Source organism: Orbicella franksi, chromosome 9 (assembly GCF_964199315.1).
Source record: "Orbicella franksi chromosome 9, jaOrbFran1.1, whole genome shotgun sequence".
NCBI classification, from domain to species: Eukaryota; Metazoa; Cnidaria; class Anthozoa; order Scleractinia; family Merulinidae; genus Orbicella; species Orbicella franksi.
In genome coordinates, this window is record NC_138153.1 from 21,873,136 (window position 1) to 21,888,064 (window position 14,929).

A 14,929-nucleotide genomic window follows, 5' to 3' on the forward strand; every position below is an offset into this window, starting at 1 on the left:
GCATTTTCATGTGTGTCAGTTGAAACTAATTTTCATTTTCCTTGCAAGTCAACACCCTGACTCAAGTTCTTAAATTTAGTTCCTTATTAATTTCAACCCATAGTTTAGTTTATCTCTAGTAAATCATAGCTCCTAGTGTCAATCAAAATATGTAAATGTACTTGTATGAAACAGTTTCGTAAATCCTCCTATAAGTAGTTGCATAACAATCTTATTTATGTATTAATGGTCTAATATAAATATAGATGTGGTCCGCCTAGATTAGCCCAGGCTACGTGCGGGTTCGCACTGTTGCTATTGTCAAGCTTTTTTAACTTAATGTGTATATATTTCTGTAAAATTGTAAATATGCGAGTCATAATAAAAGTTGTAATAAAAAGTTGTAAAGTTGTTCAAGACATTGGGAGTAAACTGTATAGCATAGCTGCCAAAGAACACATAAATCTCTGTACTAACCATCATCAACGGTAATGATTATCCTGCCATCTGGAGACAAACAAATTCTTGATATGTTCTTATGATTTCCAAAAGGTAGGGTCCATGACTTGTTACTAATTATGACATAAACATACAAAATAAAAAACATTATCCAACTACATTGGTCCAAATGTACTATCATTTTAGACCAAACCATAAGTCATTTAAGAAAATTAAAAATGATGAATCACTAGTTTGAGTGATTTCAAAGAAACTAAAGAGAGGGAAATGTTGAGTCAAAACAATTTTCCAACATATTCAGGTTAGCAAGGGCAAGACTTCTTAGAGTTGATCATTTCTACAAGTGAAACTTATGCCTTGTGTATTACCAACCTTCTAAAACAATGATAATTTGGGGGGGGGGGGGGGGAGAATGGACAATGCTTGAAAATATGCTTTTAGTTCTCGCATTTGATGAAAGATTATGATCTGTGCAACACTGACATTTGTCTCAACTAGCTACTCTTATCTGGGATTGTAGTTGGTACAGCCCCAGCTAAGTAGAATATTACGGCATGTTAGTCATATAATTTCCTAAATAACATGCCATGTATTTCACAAAATGGTATATTTACGAAGTCCATAAAACAGAAAATAGTTGCCATTTTCTTCCTGTTTATTATTCAATTCATCCAGCTATGGCATACACAATACAAAGACAGTAATTTATTAACGCCTCTCTTGTGAACACTCTAATCTTGTGAACAACCAACTGAGGGCTACTTCCCACCTTCAGCAAAAAAAATCAATTTTTCTTTTATTTGACAAAATTGAAGTCAGTCATTTTATCTAGTGTTTACAAAAGAAAAATCTTAAAAATCTCGAAAAGCAGCCAACTTATCTAGAAAAAAATGCATTTTCAAATAAAGTTAATAAACTGGAAAAGTTGCCATAATCTCTTAAGTGGAGGAAACTGCCATGGGACTTTTCCCGCAGACGCTCATCTTGAAGCTCGTATTTTGTGTTATTTGGTTTGTTCATATCACATATTTGACAAATTTGCAAATAGAAGCCCTTTGCGTTCCACTACATTGCTGGCTTCGCTTGTTTTGCCATGGGTTTTTCTTTTGCCTTTGGCTACTTTGCCCATTTAAATGTCTTCCTCTTCAAGGCTACAGCGAGATAGAAAACATGTTGCAATGCGATGTTTTTCCCGGGATTTCCCAATCCATTGTCATTGATGCCAGGAGGCAAGATAAACTTCTGGTGTGGGGCGAGTTGTTTACGAACCTTTATGAGCTGAAATCTCGCATATTTTAAGCTGTTCCAACTTTAGATGTGGATATCTAGTTTGTTATGGTTGCGTTAAAACTGGGGCACATACAAATTGTTTCCCAAAGGACACCCGTGAAGGTGGGAAGTAACCTTAATACAAATACAATAATAACATTATGAAATCCTGAAAGCCAAGCCCATTGTGTAAGCCGCTATGCATTATAGCTTCTTTTTAATAGCTGTTAATAAAATTTAAGACTTTCCAATTACCAAGATCTACACAGGAGGGGGATCTTTGATCTCGAAAACTCAAGCACGATGTGGAGGTTCAAATCATCTTGCCATCCCTTGGAAAGTGTGTGAATTATTTGTGGAAATTATAACCCATTAAGAAAATTTCCCGTAACCTTTAGTCATGAAACCTTGGCCTTTTATGTGACTTGTGTGACTATCCAATGAAAGGTTTCATTACAAGCCGATCAATTTGAAGACCACTTCTCGTAACTTACCTATAGACCTAAGACAAGCATCTTCACTGACCGATTTCAAATCTAAATTAAGTCACCACAGTTTAAAGTAATCTTAATTTTAAGTAAACTTTTAGACACAGCCTCCATGAAAGCAGTTTTTTTTTTTGCTTTAATTTTTATTGTAAGTAGGCAGATAGGTACATAGCCCAGTAACTTTGTTGACTGATGGAAAAACTGTGTATAAATAACGTTATCTTATCTCATCTTATCTTAAGCTTCAACATCCCTCCCCCTTGGACAACCCCTCCCCCCCAGCATTTGAACTTTTGAAGATTGGCTCATTCAAATTCCTGGGCGAAAATTGTATTCAAATACCCTACCCAAGTGCCTTGTGTGACCAAGGAAAGCTATAAAATTGAGCAAAGTTGTGGATTAGTTTTTGGCGCCGCTGTTTTTTCACTTGCAAGCGTCACTCCACGGTGTGAAAAATTTATGATACTAGACATGTTTAACAACTGAAAGCAATTAACCTTCAAATGAATTATACAGTTGAACCTCCAGTTGCGACCACCTCTCGTAAGCAACCACCTCTCCTCAGCGACCAGTTCTCCAAAATACCATTGAACAGTTTCCAAGTCAAATCACTATATTTGGAACCTCTTGTAAGCGACCACTTTTTGTAAGCAACCGCGACCACTTTTAGAGCTAAAAGTTTGAACTTTTTGTTTGCTTTAAACCTCCCATAAGCGACCAGTTGATCGATAATAGAGCAAAAATTTGACAATAAGGTGTTGTAACATTATCACATTTCTTAGTTGTACAAGAGACAGAAATTTCTCAATGGGAAGTACCTGATTTTTTTCAAAAGTGACTTTTCACATGAATAAAACATTTAAAACATGAAGTTACCTTTTGCTAATGAGGCAAAATTTTGACCCAACATGGTCTAAGCTCTCGTAAGCGACCACCTCCCATAAGTGAATACTGAGGCTTGACATTTTGGGTGGTTGCTTACGGGAGGTTCCACTGTATTTAAAATATAAAATTGTTTGAGAGAGGTTGTTGAAATTTCACAGCATTTGTTCAGTCACTATTCAATAGCAATTCATGCTCTGCAGACAACAACAGTTTTATGAAAAAGGCAAGATCAGCGACCGTGACTTTCTACACATTGACCAGCAATTGATTTGAATATTCAAGCTTTAAAACCTAAAAATCACAGAACTTAAATAAAGCTCTTGCAGCCCTTGACTTGTCAGCCATTCACTAACAAAAGTAACATCTTTTCCTTTAAACTTCTCCATACCTGGAACAACCACATGTATTCTGCTGGAAAGACTTGACACTTCCGGTTCCCAACCCACCCAGGCAAGGTTCAAATTCCCCACACCCACAAAGGCCTTTTGCACCAAATTCCCTACTCCCCAGGGGCACAGATGACAGAAAAAAGTAGTTAAATTAAACTTGCAGCCACAGTTCTGGGCCCTTTGAGCTTCTTATTGATGACAATTAGGGAGATATAATGCAATGTGTTATACTAGCACCAACTATTATGCACCATTTGAACAGGGCTCTACAAAAGCTACCTGATGTTTGAGAGTTGTTCCACCCTGTACTCACAACAACTTCCCCTATTTGATGAAATTTTCTTAAGGGGCTACGGAAGTTGACTCTGATGGCATGGGTCATTGTTTGATCTTTGGGTGTAGAATAAGGCCCTACGTGACTGTTGATGCAATGTCAAACTCTCCTTTCGTTTCACAATGGAATGCAAGGCAGTTTGGAGGGAGAATCTAGCAATTTATCAGGAGTTATTTAGGGACTTTTCCAGGCCCCCCTTTTTATTGCGAGGGTACGTGAAAATCAAGCAACTTTTTAAAGGAGTAAATTTTGACTTACCTTGTAGATACGGGGTGAGGGTGGATTTAAAATGCAATGGCCAAAAAGTTACGATTTGCGCTTGAGGTTACCTCGGGGCTAACACATTTTGCGATTACGTTTCTGGTTATCTTATACTGTTGTTCAAATTTAGAAAAAACTTACTTTTTAAGGTCAAAAACAGATGCTCTGTTACCAACTGGACTCACAACACAATCACCATCCGCAGTAAACACTACGTTTCCTTGTCGATAAACAGTACCTAGTATATTTGAAAACTGAACACACAAATTAAAATTAGAGAAACATTCTTAAAATTGCAACCTTGTTTAGTACCATAGTATAATACCTTGAAAGAAAGAGCCATTCTTCATTCCACAAATGAGCACATGGTCTACGCCATTATTGTAAAACAGGTTAGAAGTTAGAAGAGAGAACCTGGGAATGAAGGTACACTATATTTCTCTTGCTACGACGTATCTTCCCCTGCATGTCGATATTCGTTCAGCACATGTATGGAGCTGCACGGACTTGTGAAGTTCTCGTCTTTGTCGCAAAAAAAGTTTGGTCGATGAACTCGGGCTTAAAAGTTAAAAGTCTCCTTAGTGGTAAGCATTGATTTTTCCAATGTATACTGAGTTTATTGCAGCCAGATAATGAAGAGTACCTTCGTCAGAAATGTAAAGAAAAATGGAGGTTCCATCTTCCGGACACCCCAAAACGCAGACCATGCAGACTACAGACCGTGCAGACCATGCAGACCGTGCGGACTGAGTACTTTTTTTCTGGCACTTGACTCACTTTTTTCGCTTCTAGTGACAAAATAGTGTTCAATATGTCCTAATGTTTGTTATTTATCCGCAGGCGGCACAAACTCAACGTTTGACTGTTGATTCACGCGTTTAATAGACTTTCTATGGGAAATTCCCTTTACTGGTCCTAAATATACTAAAATCAAGCATAAAAATAAACTTCTATATATTCTGGGCGCAAATTGCGTCAATTTTCGACGAGTTTTTGGTTTTATTTATTTTGTCCAATTTGTTGTTGTGTTTTTTTTGTTTTTTTTGTTTTTTTTGTTTTTTTGTTTTGTTTTTTTTTCCATTTTCTTAGTCCTTGTTCTCCTCTTAACTGGATCATAAAACAAAGCAAGGACGGTGACTTTAAGTGACCTCGTCCCACAAATCGCTTTTGCTTTGCAAAGCACAGAATTGCCATTAGACTAGGAGTATTTGATTCCCTCTTTCACTTAGTTGAACATGACTGTAAGTAAACCTTGAGGGAAAAAAAATGCTCACATGAAATTTTTTCCTCGAGGTTATGCGTCACGCACAATGGACTAAGCAAAAGAGGGACCACTCATAGTCTAAATCACCGTAAAAACACAACTGCCATAAGGACAGATAAATTAACCATCGCCTCAACTCGTCACGGCAACCGTACTGTGCTGAGAATTTCAAATGCTATTCAGTTTTCTGTGATCGATCTTTCCATGCGCTAGGCTTTTTGGCGTGATCACAGTCACACTCTAACAGCCATTTGGAATTACACTTTGTATAGGAAGAGTAGAAAATGCACAAGTTACGTGTCACATTACATTACAAGTGAAGTTTATTTCTACATTTTAAAATAGCTTTACTTAAGCATATTTAGGACTATTAAAGGGAGTTTCCCTTGCAAAATCTATAACACATCAACAGTCACATACCACCGAGTTTGCACGGCCTGTGGATAACAAACACTCCAATATATGATTGAACAGAACCAAAAAATATGCGAGTCAAAAGTAAACGCAAAAACAAGAATAAGAAAAAAAAAAAGTACTCAGTCTGCACAGTCTGCATGGTCTGCATTTTGGGGTGACCAGACTGAAATAGCCCAGACCATATCTGAACACTGAATATTTCTTATTCCCAGGAGGTATTTAATTCATCTTTTGCCAGTATTTTTTGACAGTGTTTCAGCAGCTAGTAATGGTAACTGGACCAAGATGAGAACAATTCAGGAACAAATCTCTCAAGTAATGTCAAACTGGTACGAGCATGCTGCAAAGCCAATGTAAAATTACGAGCACAAATTACTCCCTGAATTGCAATTTTATGACAGGAGGTCAAATATTACTGATTAATCATGTTAATTGATTAATAACAAACATATTTTTTATGAACTGCTGTTGAACAGAAAAGTCAGCAAGAATATGCGTTAAATTTAAATTCCATGCTACATGCTCTGATTAATACAAGGTTCCGGCTACCACATGTGCGTTAATTGCAGGGCTTCCCCTAACAAGATTGTCTAGCCATGGAGTCTTCTCAGGTGCTCAAGGAGTACTTATTAAGCAACTGAATGGCAGCAGCAGATATAAAGGGTATGGAGTACACTCAGGTGAATCACCAGGCAGTAAATATGGGGCAATCATTACAAAGACACAAGGATCAACACTGGATAGACCTGTTGTTGTTATTCTTGGATGGAACAGTTCCAGAGGTAAACATCTAAAAAAGTACAGCAAGATATTTGAAGCAAAGAACTTTGACAGTATCTGTGTTCCTGCCAATCCATTAAACACATTTTTTAGAGCTGGAACCAAGGTGAAGAAAATCAGCCTTCATATTTTGGATCTTCTGGTTGAACTTAACTGTCAAAGGAGACCTGTATTTCTTTATGCATTTAGTAATGGTGGTTGCGCTATGTTCTTTCATATTATGGAAGGCCTTTCATATCCTACAGAGCCATTCTATCAGGCACTACAAGTTGTAGGAACAGTCTTTGACAGTTGTCCCATCAATCCAGACATTAACAGTTTAAAAGCCACAAAAGAGAGTATTGTAGATATGGTTGAAAGTCCAATACTCAAAAGTCTAGTGTGGTATTCTTTGACAGTGTTTGTTCCTCCAGTGATTTACTTCAACAGCACCGTGAAGCGCTTCATGTCTGATTTAACACAATCTCCACTGAACTGCGGACAGTTAATATTCTATTCTAAGTCAGATAGGTTTGCTCCATACCAAGACATTGACTCTTATGCCCAAGCACGGAGAGACAAGGGAGTCAATGTTATATCCAAATGCTGGGACAGTTCAGAACATGTGAATCACTACAGAGAACATGCTGATGAATACCTTAGTGAACTGAACTCTTTCATTGACCAGTGCTTAATTAAATACCACAATGAAAAAGAGTTGTAAGTTATTGCCAGTTTAGGTATATATTATTGTGTATTTGATTTGACATTTGTATATAAATATAATGAGATTTTCTTTTGAAAATCATCCCTAGTTTACACCTGGGAGAGGGACTTGCATATGAAAGGGGTGGGGATGCTCTTCGTCTCCCTTAGGGGTGTAAATTTTGGATTTTGGTCTCACTTAGGGTGTTCTGGGCAAAATGCCATCACATGTAGCCCATATGTAGTCCATATGTAGCTGTGAAGGTCTCGTTTAGCGTTTCACATGAAGGAATATAAAAGTATATATTTAATGTTTTAAATATGGTCTCTTTTAGGGGTCAAAAAATCTGGGCCACGCCATGATTGGTCTCCTTAGGGGTTTAATTCAAAATTTCCGCTGAGCATCCCCACCCCTTTCATATGCAAGTCCCCCCCCCCCCCCTCCACCCCGGAGTTCACATGTAAACCTTCATTTATTTATTGCTGTTCAAAACTGTGGAAGTACAAGTTGAAACTATATGTGCATGTAACTGAGCAACTGTTAAGTTGAAAGTTTTGGCAAGGTATTGTGTTTCAACTCACCATATCAGTAATTCAAATTTATGATTACAAATAATGATTGTAAAAGAGAGTCATGTTTCCACTTAGAATAATGGGAAACACGTCACTTCAATTTTCAATATTTCCAAGGTGGTGCATGCCCCTAGACCCCCTAGCAAGGTGACACCTTTGTCATAAGAACAGATGGCTAGGCTTTCTGGAGTCCAACTCTTTGGCAACATATCTTAGCCTTGTCTATGCTGCATTTACATTTCTTTACTAAACCTTCCAGAGCCTTCTACAACACCTGTCATCTGTGAGGTTTGTGTGCTTGTAACTTTGTAACTAAATTTGTTTAGCTGCAGATATTATCAAGCAAGTAGTGTAAATGTAACAGCATTGTAATATGTAATTTGAATTTCTCCTGGATGTGGAATCTGATGTACACTTGAGCCTACTTTGGATTTACACTGGAAGAAGAATAAACTGCATTGAAGTCCACTTATGAGGGTCCTTGGTCTGTCTGGATTTCAGCTGCCTAAATATTTTCAGTATTTAGTGTGGGAATTGGCCGTTTCGAAATTGTTTATTGATGTGAGTTTCAATAAATTTGACACCACAACAAGAAAGATTGTATTGAGATTGACCATTTGACCAAGTTATGGACCTTGAAACATGGTTCAAAATGCATACATGTAGATTGTCAAACCACAGGGGAACCATACAAGCGGCGTGTCTGTTTGTATGTTCGAAATATAAAGAAATGTATGGGAATATTTAAAGAGTCTTAGTAGCGTAAACTGATATCAAGTAGTGTCCATGTTAAAGCTCAAAATAAACTTAAATCCACCTCAGTTGTTGTGTATTGTCGTTTCTGTGGCTCAAAATGGCGAATTTGAGCGATTTGGTGGGTATTGCATTGACTGTTACTACACGTTATAAGAAGGAGACATTGTTACTACACGTGATAAGAAGGAAGTCTGGGTCAACGCAAAACCCATCAAATCGCTCAAATTCGCCAGTTTGAGCCACAGAAATGACAATGCACAATAACTCAGGTAGATTCACGTTTATTTTGAGCTTTAACATGGACATTACTCAATATCAGTTTACGATATTATGACTCTTTGATATTCCCATACATTTCTTTATATTTCAAACATACAAACAGACACGCCGCTCGTATGGGCTCCTGTGGTCAAACGACTCTAATTTTGAGACAGTGTTACTGAAAACCAACCTCATTCCCAGGGTCTCTCATCAAAACCATACAAACTCTTAAAATATTCCAGAGGTAATTCTATCAGTTTTGTGAGAGTAGTAATGGTAGCTCATATGACCGGTAACCAATCAGGAGCCGAGAAAGACAATAGGCTATTCTTTGGAGAACAATGGATGCTATTGTTCTCCAAATCCAAGATGGCCACCACAAATTTTAGCCAATAGGAGCCGAATTAAGAATTCAAGATGGCGGCGCCTACGAAAGTCGGCCATGTTGGAAAACGGCCCACCAGCCTCGATGGAGGACTGGGATCGGTCTCACGGATTTCCATGACAACACAAATCACACCAGGGTCACGCAAAAAAAATGTCATGCAACTTCAAAATTGATACTTACAGTGTCCTGTGGTCCTAAATGACAGAGGTCCGTCCGGCAAGTGGCCAGACTGAGAGACTTGGGTCCGACTTTGGCCTATACAGGGTGTGGCAAAGCATCATGGACGATGACCTCATCGGTAACCAATCAGAGTGAATTAAAGTATTTACAGTGGTTGGCTTCCCCAGTCCCCCTCTCTTAAGGAGAGCACTAAACCAAACATCAATGTCAAATGTCACGAACTTTAATAGCAAATCTTTTGCGCTAACATTATAAGATATGACGTCATTGCCATGTTGATCAAGTAAAAAGACCAGTTTCTATCGTCATCACAATTTTTCAAATGAACTTTAATGTCCAAAACGTTTGCGCCAAAATTACAGAAAGCTGGTCATTGTGTCTCAAATCAGATAACACTATGAAAGAAATGCAACAGAAATAATTTGATCTAGCGTAAATGCAATCTTTGAAGAGTAGCGAATAATAAGCAAAGACAAAAATTTATAGGGTAAAAGGTGAGAAGAAAAATAAAAGTAGAAATGAATTGCTAATAGCGGTTTGCAATAAAATCTAAACTTCTTGATCTCGACTGTTCTCTGGAGAAAAGAATCATTCAAATCCATACGCTATTTACGAACAAGGTGTGTGTGTGTTGACGAAGGGGGAGAGAGTGTCATGTTAGATGAATGTTATTTTCTCATTATAAAATAATGTTATCATTGATCATTGCTTTTAGGACATGTGGTGGCTCCTAAAGGAGCCGTTTTTTGTTTTGATGCCTCAGAAGTAAGTCTAACGCATTCATGAGGAGTGCGATAGTCTCTTCCTGTTCTGCTATTCTTTTACGAAGAAGCAACTCCTTAGAGTGCCTGATATATTTCTCCGGCACTCTTGCCATGCAGTTTTGGTCTAGAAAAATCTTCATCTTCTTCAGTCCTACCTTCCTGCTGATCTTTGGTGACGGTGTACCATCCACTAAAGAGTTGCTAGGAAGAGAGACATCTTTCTCCACTTCCAATAGCGCTTCTGAAACATCGAAATTTTTAGCACACTCCATTATGAACATGAGTCGTTGTACTCAAAAATAAAAAATGCTGAAGTATTTATACCCTTCAGTGCTTAACGCATAATCAAATTGCCGTGCGCTTTGTTGTCCCTTGGGCTATTCAAAATGCCGCGTGCTTTGAAAGCATTAATGAATAGGTGTACCAACCATCCCTTGATATGTGTCGGTATGACTGAAAAAAAATTCCTATGATTTATTCTTGTCAGTTTAGTTTTATAATTTTGGAATACTCTTGGCGTATTTCCCTGGTGGAAACATGTCTTGGCACAAGCACAACACGGTGATATTTTGATGATGAGAGTGTTTGGTGGATAAGTCTAGCAACGCTTTGTCCTCACCTCCCTCTGTCATCAGATTGTCTAATACGAGGAATCCACCCTTCGGAAACCATGACTTGAGATGGTCTGACTCTGGAATCCCCTCGTGAAATTGCACACCAGCGTCTTCCATGTCTCGGAATCCGTCTCGCCACGCCCTGTAGCAATAATGAATCGTTGGGGGAGGGTTTACAAACAATTCCTCCAAGTGATCCAAGAGTAACGATTCGGTAAAACAAGTCTTGCCACAACCAGAAGGACCCACGATCAAAATACTGGAGGGTGTCTTGAACCAAAACGCTTCTCCCATTTCTATTCTACTAGGGATCCCATGGTGCTTTTCGGTAGGAAATGTGATATTTGGGACATCTCATGTCTTTTCTGATCCACTGCGTTGACAACTACGTTTTTCGTGACGAATTCTACTGTCTGCACAAGAGAATAGTCTATGACAATATCGACAATAAAGGGACGTGACTCCTTGCTAGTTTGACTCAAAATGAATTGAGGCAGTTAATGCCTTAGTTTTATACATGATTAATGATGGAGTTGACGAGTGTGGTGGAGGTGGTGGCGGCAGTGGTGGTGGTGGTGTAGGTGGTGGATGTGGCTGTGGTGGTGAATGTGGTGGATGTGGCGGTGGTGGTGGTGAATGTGGTGGTGGTGGTGTTGGTGGTAGTGCTGGTGGTGGTGTAGGTGGTGGATGTGGCTGTGGTGGTGAATGTGGTGGATGTGGCGGTGGTGGTGGTGAATGTGGTGGCGGTAATGGTGGATGTGGTGGTGGTGAATGTGGTGGTGGTGTAGGTGGTGGTGAATGTGGTGGTGAATGTGGTGGTGGTGGTGGTAAATCTGGTGGTGGTGGTGTAGGTGGTGGATGTGGCTGTGGTGGTGAATGTGGTGAATGTGGTGGATGCGGCGGTGGTGGTGAATGCGGTGGTGGTATAGGAGGTGGTGGTGGTGGAGGAGGAGGAGGAGGAGGTGGTGGTGGTGGAGGAGGAGGAGGTGGAAGAGGAGGAGGAGGAGGAGGAAGAGGTGGGACCGAGAATCTGAGAAACTGGAAACAAGTTTAGTTCCCAACACTTTGTGGAATACTGTCGGTCAAGACTTTAAGAGTTAGAATTATAATCAATTCTTTCTTTGGAGTTATTATTCAATAAACGTTATAAAGACTCAGACTATTTGTTTTGCTTAAAACAATTTAATGACATTACTGTTCGGTATAACCCCTTATCCCCCCGTCTGCTCATTGGTTCCTGACCACGTGATATCGCCTACCCCCCATCCCCCATCCTCTCATTGGTTGTTAACCACGTGACATTGTCTATTGTTTCGTGAATACCCGTTTATAAGTCAATCGCTCTTGATAGAATTCATTGAGTTATTTTTTTGTAAAAAAAATACCTCTTAGTCGGCGCGTCGGGTATGTTATGGACGGGTCAATGGATGAGTGAGTGAGTGAGTGAGAGATGTATGTATGTCACACCAATCAGACTGGATCTACTATAAACAGGCAATCAAATTTCTTGTTGTAAAGGTAAATGGCATATGAGAAGATTTGATCCCAACACAGTTTAGAACGGCCATATTTATTCTTCTATAAAAGAGGAAGAAGTATTCATATGTTGAGCTTACTTCGACATTTTCTGTGGCTTAGGCTGAGGATTTTAGTTACGAACGAGATGAGCCTTGAGGTTTGGAACAGTTCGTGTGCTAGTAGTATGCAAATGCAACGAGATATTTTTATTTTTAGTTACAAAGGTAACTTGATACTTTTGTTTTTCACAAGGCGTAAATTCAATTAGAGGTCACGAGTCGTCGCTTCTAGTTCTTAGGACATGACTATTTAGATTTGAAACAGTTCTAACGTTTACAGTAGTAAGTGCAGGTGACGATTGTTTTGTTCTTGTTGCATGCAAATATAACGAGATGCTTTTATTTTTTAGTTACAAAGGGTAATTTGACACTCTTGTTTTTCACAAGGGAATAAATTCAATTATAGCTGACGAATCGTCACCACTCTTTCCCACGAGATGTTTGCTCTCTTTAGTTACAAATGGTAACTTAACACTTGTTTTTTATATGGGAGTAAATTCAGTTAGAGCTGACAAGTTATCGGCTATTGTTCCCAGAATTATAAACAAAAAAAGCTTTCATTTCTGGACGGTTTTTAGTCTCTTCAGTAGCAGTTTATTTTTATTTGATGGGCATTTTATGACATTCTTTTCAGTCCGATATTTTAAAGGTAAAAAGTACCAAAACTGCTCAAATGTTCTTTAAAGACTGCGTGGCACCAAGTTAAAGAGCAATTTAATTAAATCAGACTTTCAATGTGTCAGAGAGGTTTTTTTCTGTTTCTTTCTATTTTCGGTGAAGTAGTGTTGTTGTGTTGTGTTGTGCTGTGTAAAAGGGTGAACTTACGACACGCATAAGATGCGGAAAGGTCTCTTAACTTGAGTATTTTTGAGGAAAAATTCCTCTTGGGGTTGGAAGGGCTATGTGATCAGTGAGTGAGGGAGTTATGCATGTGCACGTGTCACACCAATCACAATGTGGGTTTTATCAAAGAACGAATCAAAGAAAAAAAATACGATGGTATCTACATTAATCTGGAGACGTGTCAGATTACTGTAGTTTGTTCAGTCAAACATTTTATGGCTTACTATTTAGCTGTCTTACCATTACCGATGTGACATCGTATGTACATCATAAATTCCCAGTTTTTTTCTTGCTGTACATCACAACCAAAAAAACCTTAAAATTAACCAAATCATTACTGTAAACAGCTCCATGAATGCTCCTATCTCCGAGACTTCACACACACAAAAAATAACTCTTGCACACCTTGCATGCCTATGTTTTTACTTGTGACAACGTTCAGCACACGTCTTCTTTTCTAAACATAACATTCTTTCCTGTCTTCGTGGCTATGGAGTTGAGCGATTGCTAGTTGTGTGACACTTTGGAGGAAAGGACTATGTTTGAGGTAAGTGATTTATTTTTGGCGCTATTGGAAACCCGCTTAGACAACTATAATTGTTGAATTAGGAGCGATTTGCAGTGTTTGTAAATGAAGTTAAATCTTTAGTTCAAGCGCGAAACGTTTGTTTGAAATTCCTTTGATTTTATTCTCAAGGGTTAAGATACAGTCTATCATGATTTCAGCTTCTAAACATGTGCTTTTCGGTTTTAATTTATTCCATGTTTCATCTCTGACTAATTATGTTAATTCTTCAATGGTCGCCCAAAATTCCTTTTGTTTGTTCAAGATTCCTTTGAATGATGCTTTTCTCAAGGGAACAGTCGAGATCAAGGAGTTTAGATTTTATTGCCAACTGCCATTAGCAATTCATTTCCACTTGAAGTATTTCAATTACATTTTTTTATCTCACCTTTTGCCCTATAAATTTTTGTTTTCGCTTATTATTCGTTACTCGTCAAAGATTGCATTCACGCTGGATAAAATTATTTCTGTTCCATTTCTTTTGATAGTGTTATCTTATTTGAGACACAATGACCGGCTTTCTGTAATTTTAGCGCAAACGTTTTGGACATTAAAGTTCATTTGAAACATTGTGCGATGATGATAGAAACCGGTCTTTTTACTCGATCAACATGGCAATGACGTCATATCTTTTAATGTTAGCACAAAAGATTTCCTATTAAAGTTTGTGACATTTGACATTGTGTGGTGTTTGGTTTAATACTCTCCTTAAGAGAGGGGGACTGGGGAAGCCAACCACTGTGAGTACTTTAATTCATTCTGATTGGATACCGAAGTGAATTGTCCCATGATGCTTTGTACCACCCTATATAGGCTACACTCAGACCCAAGTCTCTCAGTCTGGCCGCTTGCCGGACAGACCTCTGTCATTTAGGACCACAGGACTATGTAAGTATTGAGTTTGAAGTTGCATGACATTTTTGGCGTGACCCTGGTGTGATTTGTGTCGCCATGGAAATCCATGAGACCGATCCCAGATCCTCTGTCAAGGCTGGTGGGCTGTTTTCCAACATGGCCGACTTTCATGGGCGCCGCCATCTTGAATTCTTAATTCGGCTCCGAATTGGCTAAAATTTGTGGTGGCCATCTTGGATTTGGAGAACAAAAGCATCCATTGTTCTCCAAACAATAGCCTATTGTCTTTCTCGGCTCCTGATTTGTTACTGGTCATATGAGACGCCATTACTACTTGTGAGAAC

General features: G+C 38.7%; 2 protein-coding genes across 2 annotated transcripts in view; one reads left to right on the top strand and one right to left on the bottom strand.

Moving 5' to 3' along the window:
• LOC145497903 (periodic tryptophan protein 2 homolog) overlaps nucleotides 1-4,459 on the bottom strand; it is a 135,948-nt gene extending 131,489 nt beyond the window's left edge. The window contains exons 1-3 of the mRNA XM_081477780.1: nucleotides 4,390-4,459; nucleotides 4,206-4,318; nucleotides 457-551 (exon numbers count right to left, since the gene is read on the bottom strand). Coding sequence (XP_081333906.1) covers nucleotides 457-551; nucleotides 4,206-4,318; nucleotides 4,390-4,407 — 226 coding nt within the window. The 5' untranslated portion in view covers nucleotides 4,408-4,459. The remainder of the gene's footprint in view (nucleotides 1-456; nucleotides 552-4,205; nucleotides 4,319-4,389) is intronic.
• Nucleotides 4,432-10,363, top strand: LOC145497967 (transmembrane protein 53-like). Its single transcript, XM_081477840.1, has 2 exons — nucleotides 4,432-4,648; nucleotides 6,315-10,363. The coding sequence occupies exons 1-2, from the start codon at nucleotides 4,531-4,533 to the stop codon at nucleotides 7,226-7,228; spliced, it is 1,032 nt and encodes a 343-aa protein (XP_081333966.1). The 5' UTR covers nucleotides 4,432-4,530; the 3' UTR covers nucleotides 7,229-10,363.
• The last annotated feature ends 4,566 nt before the right edge of the window (nucleotides 10,364-14,929 follow it).